A 17,569-nucleotide genomic window follows, 5' to 3' on the forward strand; every position below is an offset into this window, starting at 1 on the left:
CTTCCAAGGAACATGAATATTTAACAGGGTAGCAACAAGTCCCGCTCTTTTCTTATATGTATATTAGAATTTATAAGAGGAATATTTTACATTTAGTGCTGCGCAGTGCTGACAGAGAACTGACAGACAGTTCTACCAAACCCAGGACACATCCCCCCTACCGCAAGGTCCAGGCATGGGGAAAGATCTGAATCTTTCCAAAAACACCTGCCTCTTTCCAAATACCGGAGAACATCACAGATACAAACCTGCAAGCTGACCAGTCAACCAAACAGGATGTGAAATTGGAAGAAGTATACAGTCACATCTAAGCAATCGGTGATTTGCTCAGTCACAATATTAAACAATTTTAAATTGAATATAGTTAATTAACAGAATGCCCAGCCAGTTATTTGGGGCTACCAGAGGAGGAAATAAACAATAATTTGTGTTCGCAAGATCACCCCACCAAGATATTTTTGAGCTTGGCTTCTGTAGCTGCTGTCTCTTGATACACCAGTGAACGGTGGCAAGGGTCGTCTGTTAAGTATTCACCCCATACTTTTTTTTTTTTTTTTCTACAGGAAAAACAGAACTGGCCAAGCAAGTGGCCCGATACATGCACAAGGACGTTAAAAAGGTTCGTCCTCATTTTGAATCTGATACACAGTCATGTATAAAGCTTGGTTTTGGCACAGAACTGATCACCTTGGTCTTTGTGTTAACAGGGATTCATACGTGTGGACATGTCAGAATTCCAGGAGAAACACGAGGTACAGTATGAGCGTGGGTCTCGGGCATTTCCTTTCCTGGAGAGCTGGGATTTTGTTGTTACCAGTTACCCTGGCCCAATTAGCCAACACACAGATGCTGGATTGATTACATTTAAAACATGGACATGTCCATTCAGAAGCTTACCAAGAAATGTAGCATAAAATGTCAATAAGTAAATCATTGCACTAATGAAATAATGAGCAGAATTTGGCATGAATTTCAGAAATGGGCACGGCCCTCTTTACTCACTGGATTACACTATAGTATCAGAGCCCTTACCAGACACTAGCCAGCCATTTCTTAGCAGGCGATGCCTGGTTTGACCCTTTTCAAAACTGCTGTCACAAATCATTTAACCCAATCCTAACTGATCTTTCTCTCTGTGTATATCTGCTGTGTCCCTTATTCTTTTTTCTTCTTGCTAATACCTGTGCAATTTCTCATTTCTGCCTAATTTTTCCATCCTTCAATCTCTCTCCCCAACCCCTTCTTCCTTTCCCCGCTCCATCCCCTTCTTCAATTCTCCTCTACCTCTGTCACTTTCCACATTTCCTTTCATCTCATTCTCTCTATCTCACTCCATCTTTCCACATAATGTTTCCTCTCTAAATCTCTCCACCTCCCCCTGACTTCCTCTATTTCGGTCTCTATCTCTTTCTCTACCCCCCCCCCCCATTCTTTCCTGCTCCCTCTCCCCCTCCATCTTGCCCCTTCCCCTATCCTCCTCCATCAGGTGGCAAAGTTCATTGGCTCCCCACCAGGGTATGTGGGTCACGAGGAGGGTGGTCAGCTGACCAAGCAGCTGAAGCAGTGCCCCAATGCAGTGGTGCTGTTTGATGAGGTGGACAAGGCCCACCCGGATGTGCTCACCATCATGCTGCAGCTCTTTGATGAGGTGAGGGGCAGGGCTCCGCAGTGGCACAGGACTGGGCTTAACTCATATGGCCAAGCTAGCTGTAGTGTCAATCTGTATGGATAACTTATTCAGACTATGATGATGGTTAATATGGAAGCCCTTTCTCCTCATACAGTTTTATACGTCATGCCTGGTCAAGATGTAGTACTGTGTTGAACTTGGATTGTTTGGTATGGCAAATGCAAAGCATTTGATTTGCGGTATCTTTTTACTAACTTTTTACTCACCTTGGTTGAATTCTGTGAGTATGCACATTGCCTAGCAACCAGTCAGAACTTTTGTTAGGTGGTGGACGATTTATTTTGAAAAGCTAATTCCTTCATCTCATGCGCAGTTCTTAAACTTAGTATTGTACTGAATTGGATAGTGTGTGTGTGTGTGTGTGTGTGTGTGTGTGTGTGTGCGTCTTTCTTTGTCTTTGTTTCATGAATAATGGAATATTAATTTAAATAATTCAATCAGTTTATAGTTACTAAAAATGTATATCCATTAGTACCCTTCTTTTTTAATATAAAATAGTGTAGCATTACTTAATCCTATGTTTTCACCTAGTGGCAACTGAAGCAACAAATGTGATCAAGCAAAGCTTTGAAAATTGGAATACGCTAGAATAGTTATTGTCAAGATAAAGGTAACACTGCAGAATTTAGCCGTCTAATGTATTTGCATATGCAGTCTGCATGCATTCATTTTGCTAGCACTAGATGGCTGCCTAATAGTAATGCATAATAAATGTGTTCATGCACAATTTCCACCAAAGACAATATCAAACAAAATGAAAGTACATTCACAGTAAGGTTTTATTGCCTTGTTTGCCACGGTGCAAACTAATGTTATTGGTGTGCCTGTGTGGCTTGTTCTGTACAGTTTAATTTAGCTGTTAGCATTGCAGGGCAATGCAGTGGGGATAGTGGACCTTAATGCTACATAATGGTGTAGCTTATACTAACATTTTTTACTTGAGTTTTCAGGGACAAAATACAACTGCATTCAGCGTACTGTTCGTGTTTACGTACTGCATACACACGCTTGCTGAACTTTGATGGCAGCTTTTGCCTTCTAGTTCAGAATTACCATCTCCCATTTTAAAAACATTTGTTTTTTCAAACGAGTCTTCTGCTCAAGATGGCTGCACTCTCCCAATAACCCTGCTCGTGAAGGATTGATATCACCACCGCATTGTCTAAAGGTTGCATGTGCGTGTGTAAGGATCTTAAAAAGCCCCTGGCAACGGAAAATCAATAGTGAAGGGAGCGGTTGGAGGAGCTGATAGACAGAGCCTTGGCTCTCCACCAATCATGGGCCGTCAGGGAGCTCATCTCCACGAACAGTGACTGAAGGCGCGTTTCAGCACAGCACGCAGCTTTATAGACAGGGCTGTCTCCGGGACTCTTAAACTCAGCTTAAAATGTGCTGTCAAATATACCGCGCTGTCTGTGTCCCTATTGTGAGCCGTAAACCTTTACTGACATTCAGCAGCTTTCAGCTGAGTTCACAATTGAAGGCCTGCAGTTGGCAAACTTGTCTTTGAGATACTGAAGGTGCACTTGTTGCTGTCTTTGTGCTAGAGAAGCGTGCAGGTATGCAAGTTGTATCTCTGCATGTGAATATATGATGCAGCCGTGGATATTGTTCCTTGTGCGTTTCGGAGAGAAGACCATAATTATGTGAATGTTGAAAGCAGCCTCATTGGTGATAGACTGTATCTGATCTGACAGGGAAGACTCACAGATGGGAAGGGCAAGACCATCGAGTGCAAAGACGCCGTCTTCATCATGACGTCCAATGTGGCGAGCGACGAGATCGCCCAGCATGCACTGCAACTCCGCCAGGAGGCGCAGGAACAGAGCCGGAGACGAATGGCAGAGAACTTGGGTGAGCTGTTTACTGTACTCTACTGTAATCTTTACTGCACTCTTACTCTACTGTAATCTTTACTGTACTCCAAGATTAGTTTTGAGTATACACTGCATCTATAAACACACAAGCACACACTCAGGGCAGCTGTTTTTGGAACTCACTGTCCATGTCTGCTGCTGTTTCTTTAGCCAGTAGCTTCTGAAAGCTTATGGTCCCTCTGTAAGGTTGCCACTGATTGTTAATGGGATTTTGCACCCACTATTATTATTGCATGAAATCATTCCATTTTTTGCACTCTCATGCTCAGTATTCCCGCTGTATGTCAGAGTTAATGTCTCCACTGGGTTTCCCCCACGCAGATGAGGTGCAGAAAAGCGACAAAATCACCATATCGAAACAATTCAAGGAGGACGTAATCCGGCCCATTCTGAAGGTATGTCCTCTCAGTGTACAGCTGTGTACAAGCACACAAAATGGCTGCCTTACTGGATGGGGGGAGTGGTACTTAAGCGGAACTGTCTTTTCTGTGTTCTAAGCGTCAGTTCAGGAGGGACGAGTTTCTTGGACGGATCAACGAGATTGTTTACTTCCTGCCTTTCTGTTACTCTGAACTCATCCAGCTGGTGAGCAAGGAGCTCAACTTTTGGGCCAAGAAGGTAGGGCACGCGGCAACTTTTTTTGATTCTGAGGCAACATCCTTACCCAGAGTTACTTTTAGGCTGCATCTCTGCACTGGGTTAAACTACACTGCACATTACAGGCCATGTCAGTGCCATGTATTCTCATGTGTGGTATAAATCCATGATTTCAACAAATTACATACATGGTTTTATTTTACTACAGAAGACAATAAATGGTTATAGGTGGATAACAAATACAGTTCAAGGGAGAGAAAAAGATGGGCACTTAAATCGGTACAAGTTATTACAAGAATTAGACATGCAACAGATTCTATAAAAAAAGGCACAACGAAATGTAATGGCTGTTAGTCTTAGGAGAGACTGAAGGTTTTGAAAAAAGGAGAGCAGAGCGAATAGTCAGCCAGATAGGCAGAAATGTTTGACGCACATAGTAAAAATGTGCAGATGCAGTTGCTGTTAGAAAACGGCCCTGTCCAGGGCTCCTCTCCCTCCCTCCCTGCACTGAGAGACGGGCGCGTTTAGATCACCCCGCGCTCCGCCATTGTGCCGGCCGTGCTGAATGCTGTTGACATTAGGGCCCGCTGCGCGGAACACATTCAGATCAATAACGGATCGCCTGCTCCCACAGCCAAATCAAATTAGAGAACTTAACATCTGGGGCTTTCATAAATATTTAAATATTAATGCAATTGCCTTTTTTTTGCGGGGCTGCCCTGTCTTGGGAGCTCATTGACAAGTGCCGGAGTGGTCATGTGTGTTCATGGTGCCGTTGATGTGCCCAGGAGATGACTTATCTCTGTGTGCTGCTCTCTGGGTTTGTCTCTATCGCACTGTCAGGGCAAGAGAATAGCCATTTCACCACAGCGATCCAAGTTCAGTTTTACTGAGCCGTCCACATGAGAGAATAGCCAACCTCTCACAAGAATGCATTGCATAATGTTGTGTTTAAGATCCATTTTTCTTATATCCATGGTACTGATTATTAATGTTGCGTATCATCATACATGACCTTCATTTTCCTACCATTATGGCCATACTTTATTGAACACAGTCTATGTGGTACATGATTAATTAAAGTGTATGATATGCATTAGGCAAGTATGGTCACTAATATTTTGCTAAAATCTATAAATTGAAGAGTGATTCGTCTAATAAAACTGTTCTTAATTACATACAGTGCATTCTTTATATCGTTGACATTGTATTACAGAGAGGTTGAATATCGATCTGAAGCCTTAGCTGTACAGTACTTGTGTAATCATGCACTTTGTATACTGAAAGAGTACAAAGACTGAGAGCATTTATGGAAATATGAATCGCACACTCACTATTTATGTAAGGTTCATCAGAGAATTGTGGGAAGAGCACGTGCGCGTATGTGTGTATGTGTGTATGTGTGTATGTGTGTGTGTGTGTGTGTGTGTGTGTGTGTGTGTGTGTGCGCGTGCGTCTGCATGTCTGTGTCTCATGGTCTATCCCTTCCCCCCATCCCAGGCTAAGCAGAGGCACAACATCACGCTGCAGTGGGAAAGTCCTGTGCTGGACCTCCTCGCTGGGGGCTACAACCTGCACTACGGAGCTCGCTCCATCAAACACGAGGTACTGCAGAGGGAGGCTGGACAGGGAGGATCAGTCCTACCTTTTATTTTTATTTTTACTCTCTCTTTCCTAGAATTATATTATTTTCTTGCTTAACTTCCTCTCTGAGTAACATAGTAGCGCATTATTCTTATTATTTCTTTGATTTTACCAGTATGGCACATGGTAGTGTAGGTGGATATATCTAACTATGTAGCCACATAGTTAAACCTGTGCTTGACCTTTGGGTCACTTGATTATTGGTTTACTGACAACATCATGTGTGCCCAAATCAGCAACCAATCCAGACCCAAGAAATGAGGCAGGTTCATCAGTGCCCCTTCAGATCCAGCAGTCCCTGTGATGCAACTGATTGGCTGTCAATGTTGCACAGAAGTAGTAGTGCATCCTAAACAGCTAATTGTTTGGCTGATTCTTACGGTTACGGTCCCAGCTGATTGGTTGACTGACCCCATTGACCATGTGGAGCTTTATGTGCTGAAGTGATTGGTTGACTGGTATATGCTGTCCCACACAGGTGGAGCGGTGAGTGGTGAAGCTGGTGATTGGCTGAATGGTGTATGCTGAAGCGTGCGATTGGTTGAATGGTGTATGCTGTCCCACACAGGTGGAGCAGTGAGTGGTGAAGCTGGTGATTGGTTGAATGGTGTATGCTGAAGCGTGTGATTGGTTGAATGGTGTATGCTGTCCCACACAGGTGGAGCGGCGGGTGGTGAACCAGCTGGCCGCAGCGTATGAGCAGGAACTCCTCCCTAAGGGCTGCACCCTGCGCATCTCTGTGGACGGGGGCGCTGAATCCGAGGGCCAGGAGGGCCATGGGGGCCCCAGCCTGCGCTTGGACATCGTGGGAGCCGACAGCTCGTCCCGAAAACTGGACATCCGGCCCCCACTCAACCCGGAGGAGATGGCGTACTTTCACTGAACTCACTGCGGCTCGAGGGCGTCCCGCAGCCTGTGACTCACCCCAGCCCTCTCCCATCTGCAGGACACTTACACTAAGAGAGAGAGCTCCAACAAACTGAGGAAAGGGTGCCTCACTCTCTCTCTCACGCCGCATACGCACATTCTAAAGTCAGGTGTACACTTTCGCCGTGTCACTGCAAAAACAAAATGAGTCCCGTAAATGTGAGCGCTCGACTTCATTTTGAAATCTTAGCACAATAAGCATCTGCTGCCAGGTCTCAGCATCAGCTAGTGCCACCACTGGAGATCATGCACCATCTCCAATGCCATGGAACCAGAGTCTGGGGAAACACAATACTGATTGTCGTGCTTTGGTGTGTAGGAACAGTAGAAAAGTACTGGATAGATTGATATAAATATATATCTAGAAGTGAATATAGAACCCAGTAGAATTTCAGTGGCATCTTGGCATGCTTAGAGGAGCCAAAGCTAGAGTTGGATGTTGTATGGAGTCACAGTAGATTTTGTCTACTCACCAGCAGTACCAAACGTTAATACAGAAAGAGGTTAAAGATTATATATATTATTTTCTGTAGTTCCTGGAGGATAAATAATAGATGAGTAATAAATGTTATAAAATTATACAGCTATATTTGTGTTGTGTATAGATGTTTGGATAATAAGAATGTAAACAATGTATAATGTAATATTAGAGATAATTATACACATGCACTTATATGTGCACTTTGCATGCTAAAAATAAATTCCATGTTGTTCCAGTATTTGTGGATATCCATCCACATTGCTAGGTACTGAAGATAATTTAGGGCGATATATGTTTGTTTCTTTTGTTGTCCAAAAATGTGTAGTGCTGCCAAGATGTTTTTTAACATTTTCTGTTACCATCTTTCACCAAGTGAAATGATTTCAGTTGGCAAATTTCACTTCATTGTGTACAAGAAATTGTTGAAATGGCCCAAAGGTGTGGTGTTGTCATTGTGTCTAAATATTTTGGTGAATGGGGATTGCTGCTGGGCAAAAGCGAGGCGTGAGGCAGGAATGCTGAAGGGAATGTGAGACGTGTGTTCGGGGCTGGGGGGTGGATTCGGGATAGGGGGCGGGAATGCGGAAGAACATCCACTCTTTCTCCGCATCATTCCATAGATATGTAGAACGCACTGTCTTCCTGTGGGGAGGAATTAGCATGGCAAAAAGAGCTGCTTTTCCCCCAGCCTCCTGCAGCCTGCCCAGACCTCCCAGCTACACACACACACACACACACACACACACACGCACGCACGCACGCACGCACGCATACACACGCACGCACGCATACACACACACGCACGCATACACACACGCGCACACACACACGCACGCGGGCACACACACTCACACAGGCATGCTAACGCACCAACTGCAGCAGACAGCACGGTGCAGAAATGTGTGCATGCGTGCATAAGCTGCGCATCTCAGTAACTGGGAGGGACATATTCTCATATACACACTGCAGGAAGATACCTGCCGGCCACGTCATAGAACCAAGAGCGGTACCCTGGGATTGAAACATTGTTTCTACATTTTCTAATTATGTGTATATGTATATATTTTTTAAAACACTCTCCGGCCTCTGAAATAGGACAGCTGAAAAAATCTAAATCTAAGGACTTATTTGTTTGATTTGTTTAAAATGTTTTTGGAATGTAAAAGGGACTATGTGAATTAGTTTATGGCGTGGGGCAGCTGTAGTCCGATTTAACTCGATTTTTTGTGGTTGCTGACTGAATCATGTCAGCGTTATCTTGGTCGCCTGTGGCGGTCAAACTGAAAAGCATCCATGGTTTTGAGGGGTGACATTATCTGAATATTTTGTTTCCAGCTGCACCGCAGCACCACCCTATCTGATTCAGCCTGTCCTCCTTGCTGGTTTAATCAAAATTGCTTCAACCTAGGCCCTCTGAAAGCATGAGAGGCTGAGAATGCAGAAAACCTGCTGGGCAATCGTTCTATTTCCAATGTGTGGGAGCCCTGTGCCAGAACTCTCCGGAGGATTGGTGGAAACCAAAATGAGCTCTGTGGATGGATAAACCATCGTCACAATAAACACCGTCAGAGAAGACCTTTAAGAGTCTTTAACACAGTATTTCTGAGCCAGCTAGGGAGACTCTCTAAGGGTTGGATCATTCCAGTCCTCAAGAAGATCTGCTCACTCCGCTGATAGACATGTTTGAAACCAGAATGCGCAGTGTGCCAGGCAATTTCTTAAGACAAACTATCTCCAAATGGAAATTTGGCTTGACAGTCCATACAGTACTTGCATACGTAATGGTCATTTTACCAACTTCCAGTATTATGAGGGTTAAAGACAACTTGGAAAAGTGTGTGTCTTGCTGGAGATGTGCAGGAAGAGGAGAGGAAGAGGGGGTTATCCCAAAGAGCCTTGCCTGTCAAACTATTTATATTCAATGCAATTTTGGTGATTGAATTGCACAAGGAAACTGAAAACAACCCCACTCCTGAGAGGAGACCCAATGCATTGTTTACCATCAGCGAGAGAGCAAGGGTTGGCATATGATGTTACTCATTGCGTTACTTCAAAAATGTCATTCCACTAATGAAAGTAAATAGTGAATTAAGTTATTGCAAGTGTGAGAGGGGATTCATTAGGAAGGGCTGTCAACAATAATGGCAGAGGTTTACTAAGACAATACAGTCTGCCACTTTTCAACTGTAACACAATGTAGTTCCTCCTCACACGCAAACACACACATATACACTACTATATACACAACTATTTTAGTTTTGAGAGAAGTGACCACTTGTTTTCAAGATTTGATAAACCAGTCACTATGTCAACTATCATACCAGCAGTTTTGCACATCCATATGAGCATTTTATTGTTCATTTTTAATCTAGTAGTATCTGACTGCAATAAGAATTAGAATTAACCGGGACTGTTTGAAATGACTGTGTACTTGTATCACAAATTAATTTCATCTATTTCTCTGCCTGTCTGTGTATTATTGGTTTGCTATATATCATGCATTGTTCTCTGCATCTTCTCTCAATCTCCTCCTGAGACCTGGCAGAATTTATTTTTATTTATTCTTTGACAAAATACAAATTTCCTGGGTGACAAAAAATGTTTTTGTAATAAAAATATGTTTTTAAATATTCATTATTTTATTTTGATGTCCTTAAGACAACAGTGATTTTATTTATATACTGAGCACAGGGACTGTGGCACATTTTCGTTTTGGCACTTTTCAGCTCTGCACATTGGATTTGAAATAAAACAATGAATTTAAAGTTAATTTGCTGGCTGTCAGCTTTAATTTGTGTGTATTTGTATCCAAATCAGGTGATCAATGTAGGAATTATAGCCCTTTTTATATAGAGTCTGTCAGCTGTTTCTTTGGCCGCTGTGTCTTCGTATTATTGGTTTATGCACAAGAAATCAAACAAGAGATACAAGGTGGTTTTGCATTTGGAGTCTGTTGCCATCTCTCAACACGAGGACCACATTATGTGTCAGTGCCAGTAAAATAGGCCACCATGAGGCTGAAAACAAGACATTCAGTCAAAATAAACAGATTGTTACATTAGGAAGCATGTATGTACTGGTGAGCTACCAGGATGTAAGCATAGATGTGCCAAACCATAACGAGAAGACTGCACCAGCCAAAACCTCAAAAACAGAACGGCCAGGTTAGGGTTTGCTAAAAAGTACATTTTAAAAACTGTAAAGTTCTGGAGAAAAAGTCTTATGGACAGATGACATAAGCATTACCCTGTGCCAGTGATGGAAAACAGAAAGTATTGAGAAAGAAAGTAACTGCTCATGACCCAAAGCAGCCTCCCATCTGTGTTATGGCCTGGGCATGTTTGGCTCCCACTGGAACTGGCTCACTGGGGTTCATTGATGACTGCTGACGGCAGCAGCAGGATGAATGAGTGCCTCCAGAATACAGAAGCATCTTATTGGCTGAGATCCATCCAAAAGTCGCAAAACTCATAGGATGTAACACCATGGCATGTAACATTGCAGCAGGACAATGACCTCAAGCACTGAACTAAACCAACTCAGGAGTTTTTTTTGTGGCAAAAAAGTTGAATGTTTTTGACTGGCCAAGTCAATCACCTGACCTGAATCCAACAGAACATGTGTTTCACTCGCTGAAGACAAGACTGACTCAATCAGGAACTGAAGATGGCTGCAGTACAGGCCTGACAGCATCACTAGGGAAGATACCCACTGGTGATGGTCTATGGGTTGCAGACTTCAGGCAGTCACCGGATGCTAAAGGATTTGCATCCAAGCACTAAATATGACTAAATAAATACAACTTTAATTCAGATAATGTTCGTTCTTTTTCTTTAACTTCAAGGTTAAGTTTCTCTGTGGGTCTTGTTTTATGGGGTTCATGTGCATATCCTGAGAATGACTTCCATACCCCAGCCTACTTACACTGTGAAAATGTACTCCTTATCATTATTTACACTGATTGATCCACTCTACCCGTGCTGCTCGGGATATGTATTTTCTGTACATTGCAGCAGCACAGAAAGTAGCTGTGCATGTAGTATGACTGTTACCAGTGTTAAACAGTCAATATTTTTCAATATGCATTACTATTATAGGCATACTCCCAGTTTGTATTATCCATTATCATATTTGTCCGTACTTTCAACAACATATTTTAATAATGTCCTGTCCCGTTATTTTCCCAACATGGCCCCACAGGATGGGGAAAGGGAAATCGATGAACCCTTAGTGTCCTGCTCTTCGTGAAATTACATTGCTGCGTATAGTGCCATGGACCAAAAAGATTTCAGCATTATAAAGTATCGCAACTCATTCAGGGTATATTTGATATTCTCTTGTCATTCTGAAACCAAGGCCCGCTCTCATTTATCCGCCGATATATATCGATGGCTCCGTTCTTTACCTGGCGAATTAACCTGGTAACGCGGACGGGAGTTCTATGTAATTGTGTGGTATTTAATAGGCTACTTGAAAATAACACAGGAGATAGCTTGGTGAATTAATTATTCATTTTGAAACGTCCAGACAAAAATCGTTTTATGGAATTTTAGGGATGATTTTAACCGTTTTGTTTGCTTTAATTGATTTGCAATTGATTAAGGTAGAACTACAACAATGCAAACCAAGACACTTGATTTACAGTAGGCTATAGGCTGCCACCTGACATTTCACTGACGGTTAACAAGGTAAAACCTGCACAGTAGGCTACGGCTCTTGTGACCAAAATGTTGCAGTTAAAAAAGAAATCCAAAGACTCCTATAGCCGGCCCCTTTTTAGAATACAAAAATCCATTCTCCCTAATTCAAATCTTGCTCTGGGACAGCTCGCGTGGCAGATTGCTGCCTAATTAGTTTAGAGGAAACTTAATTCAATTAACTTTCCACAACTCCAGCGCCCCGCCAGTTGGACCTGCCTTTCAAAGAGTGGGTCCAGATCCTCTGATCTAATTATCATGTTTGGAGAAGCTGCTGTTTTTCTGCTGGAGCATTTTAGGTTATACAGCTGGGAGGAGGGGGTGGAAATGGTCCTGAAACAGATTCTCTCGGGACTGCTGTTGCTCTTCGGTTTCTTTTTTTAAAGCTTCTGAAATGTATTCAGTCGCTCATTTATCAGACGGCTTTATCAAAGACAAAGAATGGCATGAGCCCGAGCGTTTAATTTTAAACAATAAAATGTTGTTATATTAAGTAGGCTAGCCTACATTATGTAGCCAACAATTCATTAGATCTACCTTTTTATGGAATCCGAGGAATAGGTCTATATATGGGAGAACCATGACACAAATTAAGACCCAGATTTTGTTTTTAATACTCATGTTTGCCTATCATATTTATATCATCTTAATTAGCCTAATTGAAACTAAATTAGGGCAATTTTTCACATTTTTCTTTGTGCTATCTGAAATCTGTCTTTCATATGTTGGTTAGTTCTGATGGAGTCCAAATGTCGGTAAATAGCTTCTGAATATCGCTTGTATTGCACATCTACAGGGTTTCAGAATAGCCTACAGCACAACAGCACGGTTGCATTTAGGCTAGTCTGGGTTTTCAGGGAATATTTGAATGTTTCTATTTCGACGAAAAGAGCAACGGCCTTTACTCGTGCTGAACACCGTACCCACGAATGACCTAATCCCTTCAAAGAGGGGATATCATCAGACTTTAAAATCCACTGCTGTCCGAGTGTTTGTCTTGAAAATGGGCCTTAATCCCAGCTAATTCTCTCGCGCAGGGGAATTGAAAGGATATGGGGTTTTAACTTGGACTTTCAAATTCATTGGCGATTCACTGAAACATTAATGGCAACCATTCTAATTCATGGTATTTGTGTAAATAAAGGCTGCAGGAAAGTCGCGAGAGCTTTTTCCAGACTGAGGATTGACTGGTCCGAGTCTTTAACTGAAAATGTAAGTTTTACTTTGTCTTCTTCCCTTGGTTAAAAAACCTACAACATAGTAACAAAGTATTCACATTCAGAAGTATAATTCCACGTTTAACCTCGCGCTATTTGAAAATGTGTAGCCTATCCTTATTTGCCAGTAGCCTACTTAATTGTGCATTTTAGCATGTTTGTAGACTAGACTACTTTTATTGCTTAGGAAATGTTTTACTTCGCCATCAAAAAATGTACAAAAGAAGACTCCTCCCAAAGGAGTAATTAAATTTGGTTTAGTTTTGTTGCGCTTTTTAATCCGTCTGACATTAATCGTTTCCGATAGTCCACCCATTAAAAAGAGGTCCATCTCACAAGCGACTCCTACACCCAGGATGGAAATGCATAGGCTGTACGAGGGGTGACAGAACTATGACCGATCGCTTGTGAATGCAGATTGCCCTAATGAAGCGGTAGGGTAGGGGAGCGGGGGAAGATGGATGAGACCGAGGAAACAGTGCTGTGACGGATAGATGGGGTGGGGTAATGGAACTAAGCACGGTTGAGGCAGGAACAACCCGGGTTCAAATAAAAGATTTTGGGGGGTAAAGCTGGTTTCTGTCCCGAGGGTACTGGCTGTATATAGAGGTAACTGAGGAAGATGTAACGAGTTTAGCTGACACGTAGAACTGTCGCTCAAGAAAACAGATCGTTCAGAAAATGCTGGATGAATGATTTAGAATACCACAATCTCTTGACTTGGGTGTAATCAGCCCAAGCCACACAGAAAACAACGTTATTAACAGAAAACTTTAATTTGGAAATATGAATAGTTGCTCACACCCACAAAAGATGCAGTAAGCCTACAATATCTGTATCGTTCACAAAGGTAACTGTATGTTGACCTGTCGTAACAATGTGAACCGCAAATGAACAATTTAGACATAGCTCTGAAAGTGGTTATCATTTATCAGGATTAACATAACTGAAATTCGCTTAAAAAATAGCGCTTCAAATTAAAAATATACATTGCAATATAACACATTGTCTTTAAAAACCAAAGCATATTAGAATGACCAATTAAATTCAGTTTATTCCACTAAATTAAGACAAATTGGACATCGCTGCAGAAGCGAACCATTGTTTAATATTTTTATTGTATTAAACCTGCCAAAAACCAAAGCATTTTATGCAAGGATGTATTCACATGTCAAACACAAGGCTAAGAATTCGGTAAATCTAATATCTCATAAATCTCCTGGCTGCTGTCCATTGCAAAGGTGCTGAAATAGGCATTAATTCTCGTTCATGAATCGACGGATAAATTCGGACGGATTAATTTAGAAATTCAAGTTGTGACATAATGGATATAGAAATGTTTATAAAATAGCCTATTAAAACCCCCAAGTCTCCATACACTTTTCAGCAACAGTGATTGTAAAGCCAATTTAAAAGAAATACATTTTCAGTTTCACAGAATAAGCTATATAGTAGCCCACTCGACCAGCAAACAAATAAAATATTTTTATTACATTATGGTGCTTTATTTCTTTAAGAAAACTATAGCAAAATTGTATCTATTAATTATTAAAGCGTTAATTAAACCATGACAAATATTTCCGTTTATACCCAGCAATCAAAGTAGCATACGCAATGCAAAACTATAGCCTACCCAAAAACATGTTTGAAGCATGGGTATCCAATTATGGGTATTCTTTTGTATGTCTATTATCTTTTTATTGAATTGTATGGATTTATATAAAATACATTATAAGCCCAAAATTAATGTATATACAAAATCCTTATTTGTGTTTGAATTGTATATGTTGTTTAGGTGCGATTATCTTTATTATCCTTTCGAGAGTTAGAATTAATATTAAATAATCTTATTCCTCCAAGACTTCGGTTATGAACTATTTTTTTCTGAACGAAAACAATGACAGATGATCCCGTTCTATGTAGCCATCAGTATCACAAAACCATGGCATGCACCATACAAAAACCAGGCCTACTTGTTACTTGTTACTTATTACTCCTGGTAGCCTACTACCATGTGGTCTGGCCCAGTTTACAATCAAATTTTCAAAATAGAGCATAGGCCTACTTTCATAATAATAAAAGAAAATACAATATTTGTTATATTAGCGTACATGTATGCCTAATATAGACATAGATTTTAGTACAAAAAAGCCAAGCATATACAACTTGTTGCCATCCGAAAGAAATTGTGTCGCTTTAGCAGTTGTTCGGCGTAGATGTTAAGTCAGCTGTACAATATATTTAGGAAATAAAGTGAAATAATATATGCATATGATTTATTTGTTGATGGATTGAATTTGATAGGTTGAAGGGGTCTCTTTGGTTTGCCGGCTATTCACTCTCGAATTATCCAAATTCACCGTGACAAACCTGCTGGAGGCGGCCTGTGTCTAACCTGGTTACAGCCAGAAAGCTTTACAGATCTGTGACTGGTTCCAGATCTTTTAAAAAAGAAAAATGAGAGAAAAGCAATAGAGTGGGATCGGCACGAGGGCACGACTGAGAAAAGGTTTCGCCTCGAGCTTTGCGCCATGAACGCCAGAGAACCAACTAGTCTTGGCACGTTCCAGACTGGCTCGTGGAGCAGGACGCAAATTTAATTAAGACTAGATGGACATGATTAGCAGGAGGCGTGAAATGGTGATTCTTTCGCATATTGTATTGAAGGAGCCTTTAAAATCGCGTCATTCGGCGTATGCTTAGTCAATATAATGAAACATATTTTGGACTTTAACTGTGAATAGAATGGTTCAATTGCGCGCACTCTTTTATAGGCTACATGCCGTGTAGGCTATTAGGTGCAACAAGTGTTTCAAAAATGTTGGGTTATTGGTCACATAAGTCTGCACTGAAAGTAAAATGTAATTCCTATATCACAATCGACGTTTACATTATAGGCTTAACCAATAAAACGGCTGCGGCCAGATAATTGAAGATGGATCGGCAACAAATAAGTATATAGACTTGTCCTTAGAAAATAGTGAAAATCACCGAAGAGTAACTTCAATGCGCGCGCGCGCGCGCGCACACACACACACACACACACACACACAGGCCTAAATGTTTGTTTATTCGAGTCGTTAAACAAACAAGATTGCCTACAAATTATCATATTTATGCTCCAAATAATTAAAAATGTCTTATGTTGAATAGGTCTGTGGGATCTTCATGTCGTGACAATTGGATAAGGGCATAGAAAGTGAACGTGTCTGAATAACTGTGAAGTTTAACCAGTTCTGATGAAACTGATTTATGTGGAAGCATGATGGTCCACAAATATTGATTTTTAAACAATAATTTAATGTAGCCTAATTGATATTTAAAAAATACAGACGTTCCCGCTTGCACTCAGGCCGAATTAACGACCAGAGATCATATTAGAACAATTCGTTTGTCAAACATTAATGTGCATAACAGACTCGTCGCAGCTCTGTGCAGCACATTCTGCTCTCTTACAATAAGGACATTCCATTGGGTTATTTCGACGAAATAGGCGCGGGCTTATTATATAAAGCCTCCACAACTCCACAAATTCATGACTGGGATATAAGTTGCAATTTAGGCTACTGCGTTCATAAATTAATGAAATGTTCTAAAATAATTACATAAATTTAAAGATATTAAGCCTATTTGGGTGCATATAGTCTATATGAGTGCATATTTGAGGCTATGAGTGGGGTTAGGCTATGTATATACAAATAATCTCAAAATTATTATTCAGCATCGAGATCACCCGTTGTTACAAAAAAGGATAAAATACGAGCTAAAGCGATAACACAAGATCCCTATCTTTTAAACAAAGACTGGGTGGGCTTTTTCCTTTTTTTTAAACTATTAAAGTGTTGTTGCCTGAGGGGCGATTAAATGTGTTAGTATCACATTCGATGACACAGAACAACAATTTAAACCAATTTACAGGCGTCATTGCTTTTATGACAGGTGGGATTCAACGAATATCACGTTTTAAAATGCATTATTTCAGCAGTGATTCGTTGAATGAATTTTGACATTAGCTAAGTAGATTTTAACAGAAAATAAAATGCGCAACGCAAAATATCATTGTACCCGTATAGCCTAAATAGAAAATGTGATTTTTGAATCAGTCTACATATCCAATAGCTATAAAATATTAGATAATACGTTTAATTATAATTATTATTACTTAAATTGCCCCATGCAGATGTTTAAACGAAAGGGTTAATCGTGAATTAGTAATGCATGAGAAGTGGGAGGGGGCTGTCCACTAGTGATGCCCCCCAATAGACTAGGGAGATATTGTCATGTAAAGAGACCACCGCCTCGCTATTGTCTCCACGACTGCCAAGTTTATTATAAACACACCACAGCGCTCAGGCGGAGCATTGCGCTGTTGAACAGAACTCGGGATAGTGAAGCAGTCAGAGAGAGGAGCGCAAGGGGCGTGGATGCTTGAGCGGGAG

The 17,569-nt window shown here is 41.2% G+C and overlaps 1 protein-coding gene across 2 annotated transcripts in view; it reads left to right on the top strand.

Moving 5' to 3' along the window:
- The window catches only part of clpb (ClpB family mitochondrial disaggregase), a 35,321-nt gene extending 27,668 nt beyond the window's left edge, over positions 1 to 7,653 (top strand). For both annotated transcript variants that reach the window (XM_061217527.1, XM_061217528.1), the window contains 8 exons: positions 564 to 619; positions 708 to 752; positions 1,487 to 1,648; positions 3,388 to 3,544; positions 3,889 to 3,962; positions 4,066 to 4,185; positions 5,665 to 5,769; positions 6,467 to 7,653. In XM_061217527.1, coding sequence (XP_061073511.1) covers positions 564 to 619; positions 708 to 752; positions 1,487 to 1,648; positions 3,388 to 3,544; positions 3,889 to 3,962; positions 4,066 to 4,185; positions 5,665 to 5,769; positions 6,467 to 6,691 — 944 coding nt within the window. In that variant the 3' untranslated portion in view covers positions 6,692 to 7,653. The remainder of the gene's footprint in view (positions 1 to 563; positions 620 to 707; positions 753 to 1,486; positions 1,649 to 3,387; positions 3,545 to 3,888; positions 3,963 to 4,065; positions 4,186 to 5,664; positions 5,770 to 6,466) is intronic.
- The last annotated feature ends 9,916 nt before the right edge of the window (positions 7,654 to 17,569 follow it).

This window comes from Conger conger, chromosome 13 (assembly GCF_963514075.1).
Source record: "Conger conger chromosome 13, fConCon1.1, whole genome shotgun sequence".
In the NCBI taxonomy this organism is placed as follows: domain Eukaryota; kingdom Metazoa; phylum Chordata; class Actinopteri; order Anguilliformes; family Congridae; genus Conger; species Conger conger.